At 47.4% G+C, this 18,031-nt stretch overlaps 5 protein-coding genes across 5 annotated transcripts; 2 read left to right on the top strand and 3 right to left on the bottom strand.

The window, feature by feature from the left end:
* Positions 1-2,210: 2,210 nt before the first annotated feature.
* On the bottom strand, positions 2,211-3,964 carry cct8 (putative T-complex protein subunit theta; the record flags this gene model as incomplete). The annotated part of the gene is made up of 3 exons (XM_031150014.1): positions 2,211-2,414; positions 2,463-3,855; positions 3,906-3,964. 3 exons carry the CDS (start codon positions 3,962-3,964, stop codon positions 2,211-2,213), a joined length of 1,656 nt encoding a protein of 551 aa, XP_031005736.1.
* A 770-nt stretch (positions 3,965-4,734) lies between these two features.
* LHYA1_G005063 (uncharacterized protein) lies at positions 4,735-5,759 on the top strand (the record flags this gene model as incomplete). Its single annotated transcript, XM_031150013.1, has 2 exons — positions 4,735-5,112; positions 5,169-5,759. The coding sequence occupies 2 exons, from the start codon at positions 4,735-4,737 to the stop codon at positions 5,757-5,759; spliced, it is 969 nt and encodes a 322-aa protein (XP_031005734.1).
* A 659-nt stretch (positions 5,760-6,418) lies between these two features.
* On the top strand, positions 6,419-7,986 carry RMD1 (Sporulation protein RMD1; the record flags this gene model as incomplete). The annotated part of the gene is made up of 2 exons (XM_031150012.1): positions 6,419-7,492; positions 7,558-7,986. The coding sequence occupies 2 exons, from the start codon at positions 6,419-6,421 to the stop codon at positions 7,984-7,986; spliced, it is 1,503 nt and encodes a 500-aa protein (XP_031005735.1).
* Positions 7,987-11,250: 3,264 nt separating this feature from the next.
* Positions 11,251-12,406, bottom strand: LHYA1_G005061 (uncharacterized protein; the record flags this gene model as incomplete). Its single annotated transcript, XM_031150011.1, has 3 exons — positions 11,251-11,262; positions 11,494-12,106; positions 12,237-12,406. The coding sequence occupies 3 exons, from the start codon at positions 12,404-12,406 to the stop codon at positions 11,251-11,253; spliced, it is 795 nt and encodes a 264-aa protein (XP_031005733.1).
* Positions 12,407-15,076: 2,670 nt separating this feature from the next.
* Positions 15,077-17,134, bottom strand: spt8 (Transcription factor; the record flags this gene model as incomplete). The annotated part of the gene is made up of 4 exons (XM_031150010.1): positions 15,077-15,299; positions 15,347-16,184; positions 16,247-17,053; positions 17,104-17,134. The coding sequence occupies 4 exons, from the start codon at positions 17,132-17,134 to the stop codon at positions 15,077-15,079; spliced, it is 1,899 nt and encodes a 632-aa protein (XP_031005737.1).
* Between the last annotated feature and the right edge of the window lie 897 nt (positions 17,135-18,031).

Below are 18,031 nucleotides of genomic sequence, written 5' to 3'. Positions count from 1 at the left end.
TATCATTATAAGATGCACCAGGTAGCCAATAATACCAACATCAGATGAAGACAATTTCGCCATGGGACTCGTCAAGCTAAACCAAAGACGGTTCTCGTCGGCGAAACCTCTCCCCGGACCATGCCATGCCTCACTCCATTAGGACGCGTCCTGCAACTTCTCGCATCAACCAGCGATTTGCATCTCACAAGCAAGCGCCAAATTGTACTTTGATTTTCATGGGATCTAACATCCTAGACCTCCTGATCCCGTGCCTGTGCGTCCCGTTGCCAAGTCGCTTGTAATGGGCCTTCCTAGATACTGTAGGGCCAGCCTCACGTCCCTTTAATATGGAATTTCGGGACTATATACACAATGGTGGGTGTAAGTTGGACGACACTCTGGGAGCCTGGCCCTGGACTCAATACCGTGGTTTCGTGCCTCTCCATAAACGGCCAGCTCCCCCGCCTCCCGATAAAAATGAGTTTGAACATATGGATCTCGATGAAGATGAATCCGGATCTGATTACGAACTCCCTGAAGGATCTCCCAAAAGCGATGAATCCGCGGGAATTGGGAATTCTGAAGCGGAAGACTCCGATCAGTTAGAGGCTTTGGTTGAAGAAGATGAAGTAAAGGGGCTTGTTGATGAGACGGAGGGGTGGGATTGGAATAAATGGAGGGATCAACAGGTGTTTGACCGGGCGATCGCGGAGTTGGAGGCCGTTGAGAAGTTCGCTAAGGAGAGCTACGATCCAGATGAAGTTGTATCTCTAATCACGGAATTCTACGCACTGCTGGTGGAAATGGGACACTGGCCGCTTGGAACAATTGGCTATCCGCCACACGCCATCAATGTGGAGCTTGGGAAGGAGTTAGGATATGATGACCATGTTTTAGTTTTGATGCAGAGGCTACCGTATGTCAACCGACCTGAAAATCGGTGGGAGAGTCACGCGGGACAGATTGTGGATAATACGAGGTTTGCAGATTACAGACAAGAGAATGATTTGAACATAAATGGAAGGTGTCCTTACTGGGGTGAGGGTCAATATATCGAGAGCCATATGCTTCCGATTGCATATCCATTTGAGAATTATGGATGGATCATACTGCTTGACACAAAACTGGGTAAGGACGTTTCTTGATCCGTGGCTCAGAAGTATTGTTGATATACCTATTCTAGGAGTGATTCGCGCTTACAATTGCGGCGGACCACCCTACTCAGAGATCGAATGGCATCGAGAGAGTGGATTTCCGGGAAACGACGGCTCTAGCTATGACCCACCTCCCCCGTTTGAATACAAAGTTGCCCCTAGCATCCCAGCAGCACAATATCTACGGACTTTGATCGATTGCTATCGTTGTCTGGACAGGATTCCAATTATCCCCCCTAACGATAGCGACCCTTCCGACGACGGCAAGCCATTTTTAAGACCCTCCTTCAGGCATGACGAGCAAGTGGGTCACATTATTTCCACCCTCCACCCCCCTCCATAGGTGAGTATGTGAAGGCTGAGTAAGATTCTAGACCAAGAAGAAGAGAGCCACCCTCAAAAGACTCTACGCGCAATATGGATGGCCGGATAACTGGCGGCGTGAGGAGTTCTTGGGTGCGTGGACTAGAGTAGAGGCGAGGATAGACTCCGAGCATAATCACCGGAGGAGTCCCTGACCAGATGGAAGAGAATCGAGGCATTTCTGAAAGCCATAGCACCCCACAGTTGAATCACAATTGGGAGTCTAAAGAGAAGCTTTCCAAGCATGCTAAAATGTCCGCATAGCTTCGCTATTCCAACTTAAGACTCAGCTTCACTCGCAATGCTCATAATGCCACGCGTGCAATGTGTTGTGGACAGCCCGTGGCGATGGCTGGGCAGGCTATTGCAAAGCTCTGCAAATAAAGCCTGGCGAGATTTTCGATTAGTTCCTAGATATATGCATAACAACACTTGCAGTATCAACTTGTATCACATGTCGAAGCTCAGGAGTAGCTGGAGGAGAAATGATACATTACAAGCTTGGTCTTTACTGCAGTGGAAGTTGTAATTTGCCGACAAGACAAGATTTGATCCTGGTTGACAAAGCATTGCGTGGTATATTTCTTCATGGTCTATTTGCAAAGTTCGGAGAAGACTTTTGGTATTATACATTCTCATTCATAACACGTCTTCTATGCTGCAAAACATCTATCTAGTCTTCATCCCAGTTCTAAATCGTGTTAGTGAAATTCATGCTTTTTTTGGAATGGGAGAACTTACAGGGTTTGGTCCGGGCGGCTTCGGTCCACCAGCCTGTCGTGCAACAATGATTTGGTCAACAGAAAGAACAGTTCGTGCAGCTTCCGTAGCAAGCTTAATGGCCCAGCTCTTGGAGATCATGAGGTCCAGAATGCCTTCCTTCTCTGCGTCGAGGGTTCCGGTGTCTTCCTCGTTCTAACATCGTGTTAGTGGGGCCACGGAAATAAAACTACTAAAACTTACCTCAATGTCAACACCAGTAGCCCAGTCATCCCGCTTGTGGTGGGCAGTATAAAGTCTGCTCAGAACCTCCGTAGCATCGAGACCAGCACTCTCGGCCAATGTTCGTGGAATGACCTCGAATGCCTCGCCGAACTTGCGGATGGAGTATTGCGCAATACCAGGTGTCTTGTCTCCGAATGTTCCTATCCGCTCAACCAGTTGCAACTCCGTAGCTCCAGCACCGGGCACCAATCTCGGATCTCTGGTGATAGCCTTGACAACGTTAACCCCATCATCAACAGCACGCTCAATATCGTCGAGGTGGTTCTGCGTAGCGCCTCGAAGAACAAGGGTGGCTGTCCTTGTAGTCTCGTTCTCTTGTCTGAAGACAGTGACTCGGTCTCCGCCAATCTCAAGAGTTTCGACAACATCGATGCTGCCCATCTCGTCTGGCATCGGCGCTCCCAGTCTCGCTAATGGGGTAGCTCCAACAACTCTGCATAATCTTCGAAGCTCGAACTTGCTAAGAATACGGATAATCAGGATACCGAAACGGTTCAAGTAGTGCATTGCAAGCTCGCCAACTGTGGATCCGGCAACAACTACTCGCATACCGGAATCGTAAAGCTCCTTAATAGCTGTTTCAAGTTGAGTCTCTTCACCCTTTGTAAAATCCAGCATCTCTTTGGCGTTGTGCAACAAGACTGTACCCTTTGTTTCGGTCTGGCTGATATCGATGGGACACGAGAATACACCAACTTTAGCTCTTGTAGCCTTCTTGACGGATCCGTCAGGCTCCCGACCGAAAACCATACCCTTGACAACCCTGCTCTGTTCCAAGCTGCCGCCCATGATCTTGACCACACGAATGTTGTCAACGTTGAAGTTGATAGGGTTTTTTGGGAGTACTGCCTGGACAGCTTCCGAGACCATATCCGCCAAGAAATCCTCATTCCCGTTCTGTTTGCTCGCAATAACGGTTCGGATAGCCTTGCTGAGCTCAGACTTCGATCGAATATCCTCCACCTTATCCACAACCAAATTCTCAAGTTCCTCTAGCGCAAACTTCTGCGCCATTTCGTAGCCCCTGATAATATCACTAGTCTTCAAGCCCATCCTTAACAGCTCCTCGGCTTTTTTAAGTAACTCCCCTGCGAGCACAATAACCAGATTCGTAGCATCGCCCATCTCGGCCTCTTGTTGCTGACTTGCCATGACTACGAGCTTCGCTGCTGGGTGCACAACGTCGAGTTCGCGGAGGATGGTGGCAGCGTCTGAGGTCAGGATCATCTTCTGTAGATGGTTGATGACTATCTTATTTCGACCGTAGGGCCCTAGGGAGGTCTGGACGGTCGAGGTGATTGTGCGGCAGGCATCGATATTGCGGAGAACAGCGCCATCTTCGGATTCGTAGCTAGGAGGTTGTTAGTATGCCGTTGACTAAAAGGGAAGTATAAGCCTTACTTCTGGTATCCCTGTTTGAAAAGACCAGAGTTTGGCGCATTTGGGATACTAAGAGACATGGTGATAGATGGTTGTAGAGGAAGAGGAGTTGGTTGAGGGCAGGGTGCTTCTTCAGTACAGCTCGGTCAACAGCAACAGCAAGAAAGAAGCGCGTCGCTCAAAAATTGAAAAGCTCAGACGCGGCGAATGCGGGCGAGGATAATTTTTAATCCGGCCCGGCACTATAGCTTCACCTTCCTCGTCTCCGTCACTGCGATGGAAGGAACTCAGAACTCAGAACTCAGAACTCACGATATCGACAACCAACTCAAAATTACACTGGCAATGGCGCCCCCACCTGGTAAGTCAGATTGAGGATTATCCTCTATTTCCTTCAAAAATGCTTCTTTATCCCTGAACAACCACCAACCATGATTCTTTACGACACGATACCACGAGAATGGCCTCGAGACAATTCGGTGAACGCAGACTGGGATCCAAGGCACAATAGTAGCCGCGGCTACAATGCTCTAGCATTTGTTCCGTATAATATTCCACTCGGGGTTGCTCCGCTGCTGCCAGGACATTCAGCCAAAGCAAACCACTTGCAGGATTCCAGGAGTTTACTTTCGACTGCTGAGAATGGAGAACAAGAAGCGCTGGTATATACAGGTGGCACCCGCCCGTGTCTACGAACGACTCCAACATAGCTTCCTACGACTATAATATGTCTTTTTCCACGAAGGAAGTTACCACGGACTCGGTCCTGCATGCTAGACTTTCGTAACAGGCGCGCAAACCACCCCATCTACAACATCTACAAGCAAACGCTCCTTGCATCTCTAATAACATGTCAACCGGAACATCCATGGCCCCTCCTCCCAAAGCGACTAATTGGCGCCTACCTCTCCTTCTGAGTCAATCTCATCTGGCAGCACCAGCGTCAATTTGCAAAGCTTCTGCACCATCTGATCTAACACAAGCAACAGACGTACCTCCTCCACTGGCGCCTTCCGTCGAGGAAGCCTACCGCCGAAAATGCATACAGCTGAAGCAGCGTCTCAACGAAATCGAGGCTGATAATGAGGCAACTCGTGTCCGAGTCCAGCGCATCGAGCGCAGTATCCAAAAGCAACGCATCGAGCGTGCATTTCTTCTCGAACAGTTAGCAAAGCGCACGAGCACCAATGTTGAGGATTCAGAGGGTAGTCCAAGTCCACCACCGACGGTCAATACCCCCCTCATGTATTCTATCCACGTTCTTTCTGACGAGTCGTTCCATAGCCTAAGGAGAAACCCCTCCGGACGAAACGCGGCCACCGAAAGCCATCCTTCCTAACAAATCTCGGCGAAGCTTCTGCAGGCAGTGCGTTCATTCAACAAGGACCCAATACACTTTCTCCCTCCTCGGACGCCTTCTCTCATACGCATCCTGAGCCCGTTCGCAATTCTACCCCCCAACATTTACCAAAGCGCCTGCTATCAACAGTCAGCAATGTAAACGGCACGCCAACGCCAGCCGGATCTTCTCAGCAGAAGCCGCCGAAGAATGCTTGGGATCTTTTCTGTAGCGAGATGAACCACATTATGCAAAAGAACAACCAACAGGCGATCTTAGATGGCGCATTTGACATTGAGGGGGCTCTTGCGCGTGCGTGGCGCGAGCTACCCGAGCCTGAAAAGCAGGAATACCAGATCCGTATCGAGGCAGCGAAGAAGCAAAATGCGGAAGCTACCCCTATTGCTCCCCGACAAGCGATCTTCGATGCAGAATCTCGAGCTGGCAGTACTGTTGCCACGGCGGATGATGAAGATGTTGAGATGGGAGACGAGATTGCTGTTGAGAGTGGCTTCACGGCTGTCAATCGGGAATAGGAGTTCTCGACTAGGGATTTACAGCAGGCGTTTAGGGACTGTCACGGATGGAATCGGAGTTTGGCGAATTAGCTTGTTCAATTGGCAACGGATTTTTCATCTCAAAATCCGAAATGGACTGTATCAACAGGGAGCAAGCATACAGCTGCGGAGCAAAGGTTACTAGAACCAAGAGTTCTAGTAAGGTGGTAGAATTCTCAATAGATAGTAGCATTACCTATATTGGATTTGCAAGAGCTAGTCCAGTAGACAAAATTCACCATGAGGAACTGAAAGTTTCAATTATTTTCTCTGCCCTTCATGTCCCATATGTGTGACGAGTTCTTTCAGTCGAATACCTAGGTAGCCAGCCATTTCCATAGCACGACCATAGCCATATAGTCATATTATGTCGATCACGAGTTTCCCCACAAACGGATAAACTGGTGGTGCACGGGCCCATAACTAAAAAGCCGCAGTGACGCTAAGCTTGCACACCAATACAGTACTTGGGTACATCCTGGATCCTGGAACTAATCCCAAAAATTAGCAACTCCTTGAGATATCTTATTTCGACATAACACCACCTCATGTTCTGCATTCTAGCTCTGCTAGTACTAAACCCCAATCTCTAATCCCAATCATCACATATTTTCCCCTCCTCATCTTCGCCCGCCACCATGGCTTCCACCTCCACCTCGACTTCCACGACCACAGAGAGCACACCACTCATCCACAAAAAGGCTGTAACATTTAACCCGAATCCTTCAGTGATGGGCGCCGATGGTACGACATCACGCCAACCTCTATCCGCGCTACCTGACAGCCCTCAATTGCACCCCCCGAAACCCAAGCGTCGTAACAGCTACGGTGCACCTCACACGTTGCCCAACATACCAGCATCCAAGATCGGCCCGCAACGAACCACGAAAAACGCCCAAAAGCTCAAGATCCTCCCGAATCCCGATTTCGGGGATGACGGCCCAGACGAAGAGAGCGGGCGAGATGTCTATTCTCAATACACTCGAATCAAAGACCCGACTGCTCGGCGAGATGCAGCCAGGTTGGGAAAGGCGGACCGAGATACATTACCTCGAGTAACGGCATACTGTACCGCGAATACATATCGAATGGACCCCCTGGAGCTTTTCTTGAAGTCGAAACGAAGTAAAGCTAGGGGAGCAAAACCAAAGCAGATTGACGAATGTATATACACGCCCTACAACTACGGCCGGCCGATATCTGAACGAGCTTTGGAGGTGCAATCCATGCCTGTGAGTCTTGGGGAGAGAAGACATTCGGATAGTGCCATTGAAGATACTGTCAGTCATCCTCGAGAAGACCTTATAGACCTACATACTCAAGGTGGGGACACAAGTCTCAGCAACGGCTTAGAAGACGAGCCGAGAATGCATTCTGACATGATATCCACCCACACCGCCAATGCAGCCGTTCTCTCCTCAGACAACATCGATTTCGACACACAGATTCACACTCCCGAAGTCTTCGTCTTCGATTACGGCGTCGTGGTAATATGGGGCATGACGCTAGAACATGAACGGCGATTTCTAGAGGATATCCAGCGCTATGCGGTTGATAAGCTGCTGAAAGATGATCGGGAAGAGGAGTGCTTTAATTTTTATTACACGAGGGAATATCAGGCGCGGATATATAATGATTTCATTACTCTGAGGGATAAGAGTAATTATATGACCAAGCTTGCCATATCGCATGCATTGGCACAAAGCGTAAAGGTACCATCCCTCCCTCCTTCTACCACTATTTCTCTCTCTCTTTTATCGTACTTACGTTACGGTAGACTTCACTCTTTGAAGCAATGGTCGATTCCACCATCGAGAAAAATAAAGACATCCCCGAAGAAATCGCCCAGACAGGCGCCATATCCTACACACGCACAGAAATAAACCAGCAAATCGGTGAGCTCTTCAACCTGCGCATCAACATCCATCTCAACGGGTCCATTCTCGACACCCCGGAATTATTCTGGGTCGAACCCCAACTCGAGCCTGTGTACCAGGCTGTTAGGAGTTATCTGGAGATGGATCAGCGAGTCAGCTTGTTAAATGGACGTTTGGATGTTATTGCGGATTTGCTTGCCGTGTTGAAGGATCAGTTGAGCCATGGGCATGGCGAGAAGTTGGAGTGGATTGTAATTGTACTTATCGCGGCAGAAATACTCGTCGCGGCTGTCAATATTGTAGTAGATTTGTATGCTGGTGTCGATTAGGAATATGAGGAGGAAAGACGGACGCTTTTTGTGTATACAAGATTGAGCATGGCGTTTTGGGCTTGGGGAATGGAAAACCATGGCATGTAGAATAGAGGGAATATATATTGGCTCGCTGCCTTGTACATTGTACGTATAGCACTATAGTTAAGTGTTCTGAGAACATCTCTGTATCTTTCCCAATAGGACAGGCAAGTCGCCGGCGGTTTTCAAACGAGTTAGCTATTTATTGTACGTAGCATCTTGCATTTTCTAGTTTTTAGGATTAGGTATTCTCCACGGTTGTGCGTCTTTGGTTCTGAGTACCAGCGGATCGGAAGACCCACTAAATCTTAACTATCAAGTCAAATATTTGAGCTCATTTATGGTCAATAAATATTACCGGAGTTTACTACAGTTTTGAATTACGGATTCAGTGAATATTTCGGGGTTAGGCGTTGCAAGTCATTTTCTGGGTATCTATATTTCCTTAAAAACGCCTCGTGCGTTTTGGAACGTGTGCATGTGTGGTAGGAAAGGAACTTGATAGTTGGAAATGTTTTATAAATCGTGGTAGATTCTTCATTGAACTTATCTAACATTGATCATCCATAGTAGCAATCCGACCATAATTGGGACAGTCATGTCAGCAAGCAAAGACTGCGATTCCGAATTTGATATCTATCCGTGCGGTTTATTAACTGTCGAATTGAGGTGAGGTGATGTGAGGTTTAACATAGGGATGGGGGAACTAAGCGAGGCCTCCTTTCATGCATGCTGACAGTTACCCTCCTGATGGGCACAAAAGCCGCACTTATCATAGCAGCTTTTAAATGTGCCACTCTCAGCCACTTGGCTTGGAACATTCGATTGGTGCCGCTTTTTTCTGTCCGAAACTCATTCCTTCATCGTTCATCTCACATCCAGCCTTGTCCATCACACATTTTTTTACCATTATGTACCCCGACACTTTCTACCCATTCTACTCTCTTCCGCTAGAGCTACGTCTCAAAATCTGGAGACTGGCTTTACCACGCCGCACAATCCACATCAAATTCCTCCTTAACGCGTACCGCCCAAACCGCACCCTTCTCCCGTCCCCGGTCGTCTACAATCCTAAAGAGCCACCCAAAGAGGAGCCTGTGCCTGTTATACTCCACGTTTGCCAGCAGTCCCGGATTGAAGCACAAGCTCTAGGATACCATATCCCCTCTTCCACCGTTTACCGCACAGCACGTGGCCAGTTCCTCAGTTTCAGCCTCGATACAATATACTGCCCCGATCGCTTGCTTGATGATCGAGCTTATTGCCAAACAAATAAGCCAGATGACTTCTATCTCGAGCATTCGCCTCTCTGGCGTCTCGCTCTAGATGCGGATTTTGCTTCATCAGTCACTTCGCTCACTCTTCCGGCTAGTGGCCTAAAGTCCTTGCAAAGATGGAATCTTTCTCGACCTGAACATGCCTTGAACGATGAGATGTTTGCAGCTTTGAGGGAGTTTAGAGTTTTGAAAGAATTGATGCTGGTGCTTGATTACCCAGTCCATTATACAAGTGACAGGCGTAGGGGTGTTGGATTAGGGAACGACGACAATGGGGCCAGGAACAACTTTGTGCCTGTGAGCTTGTGTGATCAGCAGAAAAAGAGTTGTCCTCATTGTCGTAGATTGATGTCGGGTTTGGTCGGAATCGATGATGTGAATTTTCAAGTGGAAGGTGCGGAAAGGGGACCGATAATTACATTCGTGTGTTCGAGGAAATTTTTACCTGCGTAGTGACAATGATCTGTACGTCTTTTAAAGCAATACAAATGGAAGCGTTTAATTGTCGAATATGACTACAGAGAATTTCGGGTTAAAGCTTCAACTAGTAGCCATTGGATACAACCCACACACATATGGTTGGATGGAAGACTTAGGATAACATGCGTAATGGGATCAAAGCTTGCATGATTTGGATGCTTCTGCACCATAGTTACTTCTGTTAAAAACCTGGCATTTAAAAGAACGTAATATATAATCTCCAACGCTCACCAATCATAACCCCCTGACTTCACCCCTCTACCCCTCTAACCTTACCAAACCGCTAATACTCTGTAGTTTTAATTGGGCTTTTCCAAAATAAAAACATGTCAGAGCATCTTCATCCCATATGACGCGGGTAAAGAAGTCAGCAGGGTTTAAAACTTGAGGTTCTCCGTGATAGATAAAACGCTGAGGGAGTCGTCAAGTGATTCTTGTGAAACTACCACCAGATGAGGCTCATTATTCTTCTGTTAGAACCAGCGCAAGAAGCGCCATCAATGCCGTGGAATGTATGGGATTGCTAGATCCAAATATTGTCGGTCTTGACTTCCGTCGCCATATAAATTGGGGATCCCAAGAATCTGAATAATTGGCTTCAGTTGGGTCCATGGCTACTATCAGCATAGTAGTGATTCTGAAAAACTCTTGTTCAAGGTGTATGAGGATGCGAGAAGTTAAATGTTGCCATCGTATGCACTTTTTGTGCGCCTCGTTGAAGCTCTTGCTGAAAGGAGTGGTCGAGTTTCGAAAACTGTACGTACCCCGTCCTATCAGTGTTGCAAATGACTGATCGGATTTCACGTCCGGATTTTTGAATGGACACATTTCATACATTTCAATCGTCACCTACGCACATTTTTTCTAAATGCAGCCCATCTATCAATACATTTCTCTTTCGACTCCCAGCCTGGTATCCCGTTCCCGATGGTAGGTGCCCACTCCTTTTCCTCTTCTGCTTCTTCCTGACCATCCTCCGATGATAGATATTTGAAATCGAGTTCATATTCATCCACCTTGAAATTCCATACCCCAGAAAGGTCCGGATCATTATCCTTTTCAAGGGCCATGACCTTTTCCGCAGTCGAGGCCAACAAAGCACTATCCCAAAACGCCTCTCGCCTCGGACTTGCCATTTTGAGAAGGGAAATCGCGGTCCTTCGAACCGCCTCATCACGGCATTTCATGGACACCATGAAGAGATAGCTTATAATTCCTACATCCAGCACAAAACTCTTCACAAAACGCGGATGTTCTATGACGGCTCTGCAGAGACCAAGGACTTCGCGAAACTCCGGCAGGAAGGAGTCATAGGCAGTTATCTCTGACCCAGATAATCCGACACGGCGCAAATCAATAAGAATTACCATGCACTCGATGTGCAATGTCGTGGCGCTCACAAATTGTGCGTCTCCGTCAGGCGTACGCGATTGTTTTAGAATTGGTGCAAAAGCAGTGCTCCATCCTTGGACCTCTTCTATCATCACGGTTCGTTCTGGGAACAGGTCATCTACGAAAGGGGCGCCTTGACCAGCTTCAGGTCGTAATTTATCCACCGTTCGAACTCTGTACTATCACAACGAATTAGCATAGTGAAATACCAAGTGCTTGAGAGGGCCGAGGAGCCTTTGAGCTGTCTCGAGAGCCAGGATATGGACTCCTAGAATAGCCCCCAAAATCACTTAAGCAGATTTGTATGAGGATACCCTACCAAATACTCACTGACATATTCCAAAAGAGGATCCCAGTACGATTTCGCTTCTACAATGTTTTTGAAGACATAAGGAATTGAGAACACTGAGCTTTCAGCGGCATTAGTAATGTGTCGTTGGTTGGGTAAAGCTTGCCCAAATGGATCCAGTGAGTTCTTTGCCTTTGGGTATTTATCTTCGAGGCGGCCTTGGAAGAGTATCATGTATCTCGCGAGACGAAAGAATGTAATCACAAGCTCATCTTCAACCAGGATGGGAGCTGGTGAGAATGCTTTAAATTTCGAATTGTGGGCCTGCTTCTCGAGCCAGCTGTACATAAATTCTACAGCGCTCTTAATGTTGGTGATGGCGTTTTGGATATCTCCGTGAAAGTTCTCAAAGCAGAATATCAGGAGTGATGCAATTAGTGCAATTCTCAGAGGATTCTTGCGGGTGGATATGACTTTCTGGACCCCTTTCAACGCGTTACCGTACTTCAGGAGCGCGTATTGATGGTGCTCCTCTGGCTTGCGAGACATACAGTCATGGTCCTTTTCTTTGCAGGCTTGGTCTAATGCAGATATTGCAACCGCAAATCTGAGGATGGTAGGTTCATTACGGCAGGCTTGCAGGATCAGCGTCTTCCATCTAGAGCAGGTTAGTATGTCTGCCTTAGCAAGCCTCGGAAGCATATGAGTGAGGGATGGAGGTGTTTGAAGACTTGTCATCTCGAAGGTTTGTTAGAGGGAAGACAAAGAGGTAGAAGATCGTTACTTACAGTGGGCTCTCAAACCCGCCAGAAATAGTTGTCGACGTATTGTCGCAGAAAGCCCGGAAGTATTGTTCTTCGCGAGAATCTTGGAAGTAACACTCAGACGGCAATTGCGAGGTTGGCGCAATTTTTGCAATTCTTGTTTGTAGAACTATTTGGTTCTGTGCAATGAACATCGGAAGACCCCCCTGCCTCGACGCTTCCAACGTGTAACCTTCGCAAAGAACCCCCCAGTTCTCACAGCGCCTGCACCCAGGTCTTCGCTCATCGCATTTTATACGACGGTTCCTATTATATTTATAAGTACGTTACAAAAGGAACAAAAGACCGGATACCATTGGTGTTTCGTGAATGATGGTCGTACGTGAACGAAGAGATAATGGCAGGGTAAGATTATGGCTCCACCTAATTTTCACGTTTGAGGGGGAAAAGTTGCACCTACTTGCATGTGGTACTATTCAAAGAATTAGCATGGAAAGTCTCCAGGCAAGTAGATCAAGAAAGTGGCATATCAAGAATAGTGAGGGGAGGTAATGAAAGTCGACGAACCAGCCGCCTTTCGAACGAGGAGAGCTCCTCCGAGTCCACTTCTTTCGTTCCAGTGACTGTCCGCCCAAATTCATCTGGACACTATGCAACTACTGTGCAGTTTAGGGGTGCCGAATAGCTTTTGCACAATTTCTTGCTGAAGAATTTTAAAAGTTTAATATTTGGAAGTTGTTGAAATGCTCGACAGAACCTCGCTGCAGACGGCTGCTGGGTCCCGGCTGTGCCGTTATACCCGTGAGACTTAAGCAAGAGAGATCGTACAGTTATTAAGATATTACCGTTTCTGATTGGGTTTCTGGTGGACCCGTTAGCAAGGGATTGCATTATACTGGACCGCAAGCAATATGGCTGGCTGTCAGTGGCTAAGCGAGAATCATTATTGGAACGATAAGGATTTAACGCCGTCGTCCACCTAGGTCCTTAACGCCTATACTGGTTTGCAGCCTTCTTTATAAAATATTAAAAGCATGTCTTACAAACAATAGGGCCATGGTTTGTAAGGCTTATACTATAGTGGATTTGCCTTGATTAAATTATAACTTTTTAGCCTTTCGAACGGGCTACTTTGAACGGAGATGGCCGCTAACCGCCCGCTGTACGGTTATATCTCGGGTCCACTATCATTAACGAGATTCTTTCGAGGCATCGCATCCCATATCGCATCTACGAGTTTCTAGATAGTGGCTGTAAGGAGATGAGAGTAGTATTTATGAAGGCGAGAAAGCCTAAGACTTAATCTTCCGTCCCGTTTTAGGTAATTGGATAGTTCTAGGAAACATAGAATCTTATTGTATGCCTTGGAAAGTTTAATGTGGATGGACACTCCATTTACTACGGATGGTCCACTCTGTAAACCAAATAAGGCGTCCAGCGTACCTGATTAGCAGTCATATTTTATGGAGAAGGCAGTAAAACACTATACGGAGGTAGGAGATACATAATAATGTATATTTCTATTAGAATGTGGTAATTAAGCAGTGGAAGATAGAAGGACATTGATTTCCGTCGTTTTTTCAGAGATCTCAGTAGCTTCAGCTATAAGCAAGGTCCTCCTCACCGCCCGCTTGAGCTTACGATAGTACTATATACAATATAATTCAACAGTTTCAATCATTTATTAAACATGCATTTTTCTATAAATCCGCCTTTTTCGCAATTTAATGCAAATGTAACTTCCCACGCCAGCAAGTTCTGGTAATCATGTCAACACCACATCATCGAGGGGCATGTTCGACTCCGCCTCGATGACTGAATACGAGTCTCGAATGTCCACCCCAAACAGTCATGACTCAAGTCGAAAGGTTCCAATATTAGCCTCTATGTCCACATCAAACTAGAGTTCACACGCCGTCGGAAAGAATCAGCCACACACTGCACCACGCATAGTTGTACGACGAGCCTTACTTCACGTCTCAGTCATATCAATGAGGGGCTGATGATGCCTATCCCTCAAATCATGCTTAACGGAAAGCTATTCAGCGTTCGAAGAAAACTCTAGTTCGCTCTGTACCATCTTCAAGGCACAGAAAGGACTTCCAGAAGAAATCTGTGGGAAGACGAGGCTCCCGAAACAAAAAACATCAAGCGGAATTTGTGAAAGCCAACACCTTGGACCAGGGCGATATGGTGTATGGACTCCTGGTTCTGTCTGCCCCGGAAGGAATTACCGTGGTTTAAGCCAAGACGAGCACCGAGGTTTACTTTAATGTTACAAAAGCTTCGATTTGGAAAGTCCTGAAGAATGGAGGGACGAGATCACAACCTTGTGCCGTTTAGCCAGCTGATGCAAAAGGCACTGGGAGATCCGTACTAGAACAAGGCACGGGAAACTTATATTGAGGCAACACAGACTCTACCGATAGTTGTGAGAGGAATTCTGGCGAAAAGAATAATAATCATTAGAGTTGGATCTGGGGGAAAAGACCTTAATATTTTTAGAGAACAAACAATTGTTGCTACATCCATCTGTTCATTTATTTGAACAAGATTCCCGTGGTATTCCAACGCCATATGAGTACAACTTTTGTGACCGGCGCGTCGATAACATATCCAGTGATCACTTCACTCTCGATCCTTTTGGTGTTGCGAATCCAACTCTGTTTGACGCAAGGTCCTCAAAAGTCCCAGCTAACCTCCCCACTGCGTAATAGTGGTCCCTAAAACCTCCCCAAGGCTTGGTGCTGGGAGGTTCATGTCCTGCCCTGCCCATTGACGGGCCTTCAAGCTGGGTGGGCTTTTCGCGGGGGGTCTGTAGCTTGACGAGGTTTGTAGCCGTTATAGTGTACAGTGGTCCTACTTCACGAAGTCCCAATTTCATATCCAATCAGAACTTCAGTATTACTACCTTCCCATCCACGGTTTCCCGCTGCAGAGAGCATGTATTTGCAGGTCGGGTCGATATGGAGCGCAGATATAACACCCGCTCGAGGTGGCCCAGGAACGATCAGGAACGGAACTGTCGAGTGCTTGAAAGCTGCTGTATCTCTAAGGTCGTAAAGACGTAAAATATCATGAGAAGCACTAAATGTTGTTAGCGTTCGCACAGAGATCTGCAGAAATGAAGTTACCATATCAAATGCCTCCCATTTGGCATCGCCCTCACAGCACTGACAGCACCGCTTCCTTGCGGGAACTTGAAGGTCCTCTCTGCGTTTCTCAGGCCCTTGTGTAAGCTGAACTCTTCTACTGTTCCATTTCTTCTCCCTGCGTAAATGTAGTTCCCATCTGGTGACCAACAAGCTGCCATGCACCAAGGCGGAACTCCTGTCCGTGTAGGTATCGTCGCAATTGCATTCGGTTGCCGTCTATCCCAAACTCGCAGTGTACCATTTATTGATGCAGCCAAAAAAGTTGAATCCGACGTTGCCTCGGCATCTTGTGTCTCTGCTATAATCATTGGGACTGGAAGTTCCGGCTTCTCTTCAAGCTTGATTCCGTTTGCCTCTATAGGCTGTACACCATTTGCTTGCCCTTCTAAGGGCTGTACTGGAGCAGGTGCATCGACTGCTGGGGCGTCTCCCATTGTAAGATCCCCATTCGCATCAACCGTCTCGTTGTTGTCAATGCTCATCTCAATCGCACGAGAAAACTCGTCGTCTTCATCTCCAAAATTCCCACCGGACGGTGCTCCATCTCCTGCTGTCTCCCCAAATAAAGAATTGGCATCACTTCCGCCACCAAAAAGCGAATCAGCCGGGGAGCCTTGCGCATCGTCATTATCACCGTCTGCCCCGTTTGCGCCATTCATTGTGACCCCATTTACATGGGGTTTGTCGCCATTATTACTTGAGAAAGTCCCATTCGTAACCACTGGTTCGCCGGATTCTTCAGGAACCAGTAGGCTCGAGGCTGGCCGTACTTCGATCGCCGATATTTGACCACCGCTGCTCTCGAAGGACCTCTTCACTTGCCCGGTGTTAAGGTCCCAATCGAAAACATTCTTATCCCAACTGCCCGACAGAACCGACTTCTCATCTTGAGCCAGAGTAAGAACTGAGACTGCGATTTGTGCTTCTGCATATACGCGATCCTCTTCCCCTCATCATGCCGTACCGAGTATAGGTTGATACACCCTGATTCTAAGCCTGAAAGCATCCAAAGGGATTGTGATTGTACAGCAAGCGAATACACAGGAGAAAGCTGAGGTTCCTCCCCGGGGGTTTTGGCCACAGGCTCTTCATTATCCCAGTAGCTCATCAGAACCCCAGCCTTCACTACACTGTCCACAAATGGATGTCTTTGAGCCACAGTCAACAAGGTTTTGCCATTAACTGTTGCGACACCATCGTATTTTCGCACATAGCAATCAGAGCCTCCCGTAAACCAATACCGCATATCCGGCGTCGCTGTAATCGCATTAATGGACGTACTCTGCGGCGCTGCCATTGTAGGCACAATATCATAGAGCGAGGCTGAGAGAGCTTCTGGGCGGACCTCGAAGCGCATCCTGGGGGTAGGGGCCGCAGAAAGCTGTCGCGGAGAGGCAGAGGTTCGAGTCAACGTAGGTTGAGGATGTGAAGTAGGACCCGCGCCATTGACTTGGCTCGTCGTGGGAATGTCGTCAGAACTTGTATTCGTAGTAGGTAGGCTGGGCCGTCTGATCTGGGATAATGGCTGGTCGGCAGAATCGTCCTCATCGGACCCATTTTCCTCGTCATTGTCATTGTCATTGTCATCGTCTTCCCCATCCCCATCACCATCTATTGCTTCTGCTTCCATGTCTTCGGCATCCTCCATTAACTCATCTTGTTCATTGTCCGAACTCGCATTGGACCCTGGGAGGAGCTTAGCAGGCGGGGCAATTTGGGGAATCGTTGTAACTTACCCCGGTCATCATCGTCGTCGAATTCGACCATAGTGGTTCCCTATATGACTAGCATTCACATCTTACTTCCTGGGCTGAAATGTCCCCAGACGCGGGGAGTAACGCTACAAGGAAGATGCGCCCAAAGCTAGGTAGCTTTCAAGAAGGTTCGCGGAAGGATATTTGGTCGCAAACAGTGTTGACGGTCTCAAGTTGTTCCGCAACGATTGAGAAATGCAAATTATGTATCAACCTTCTTCAAACACAAAAATGGGAGGCAAGTACAGAGTGATTAGGTCCTGCTAGGATACTTGAGCACATGAAGTTGCGGCTGGATCTTGGTGACCCTTACGACACTGCTGACTAAGCACATTCGATCTTTCACCGTTTTGCCCAGGATCTCAGTTCTCATTGGAAAAGCTCCCTGTGTATCAGATCAACAAGATATAACTATTTTGCACCGTTTGGTTTATATTTTCACCTTTTTACTCCAGAATTACTACTCCGTGCGAGTACTTCATTAATTATTTAATTGAAATCCAATACTTTTTGGCTACAATAACCAGCTGGCAGTTAAGTTCACTCAATTTCACGCTTCACAACGACATTTCTGTAAAATTAGCCTACTGCAGGTATGAGATATATACATCCGGAGTCACTTACGCTTACCATGGGTTGAGCTGCCACTCTTCGAAGGTACCTAGGTCTAAAGTGGAATACCGGTTGTCTAATGTTGGAGAACTACGCTTGCTGCTTGGGCAAGTTTTAAAACCTACAAAGTGTGAGCTCGCCCACGTCTCCATACCTAGATACTAGGTGCTTAAGGTAGGTATGTAATCAGCGCTGTGTTTGAAGAAGCAGTAGCCGCTGGGGGTCCCATGCCAACATACCTAGGTTTTGATCGTGCCCAGAATTTGGGTATGCTGCCAATGTGTGTCCTATCATGATC

The sequence above is a fragment of the Lachnellula hyalina genome, assembly GCF_007821495.1.
Source record: "Lachnellula hyalina strain CBS 185.66 chromosome Unknown contig00058, whole genome shotgun sequence".
NCBI classification, from domain to species: Eukaryota; Fungi; Ascomycota; class Leotiomycetes; order Helotiales; family Lachnaceae; genus Lachnellula; species Lachnellula hyalina.
This window is presented reverse-complemented; position numbering and strand designations above follow the sequence as displayed.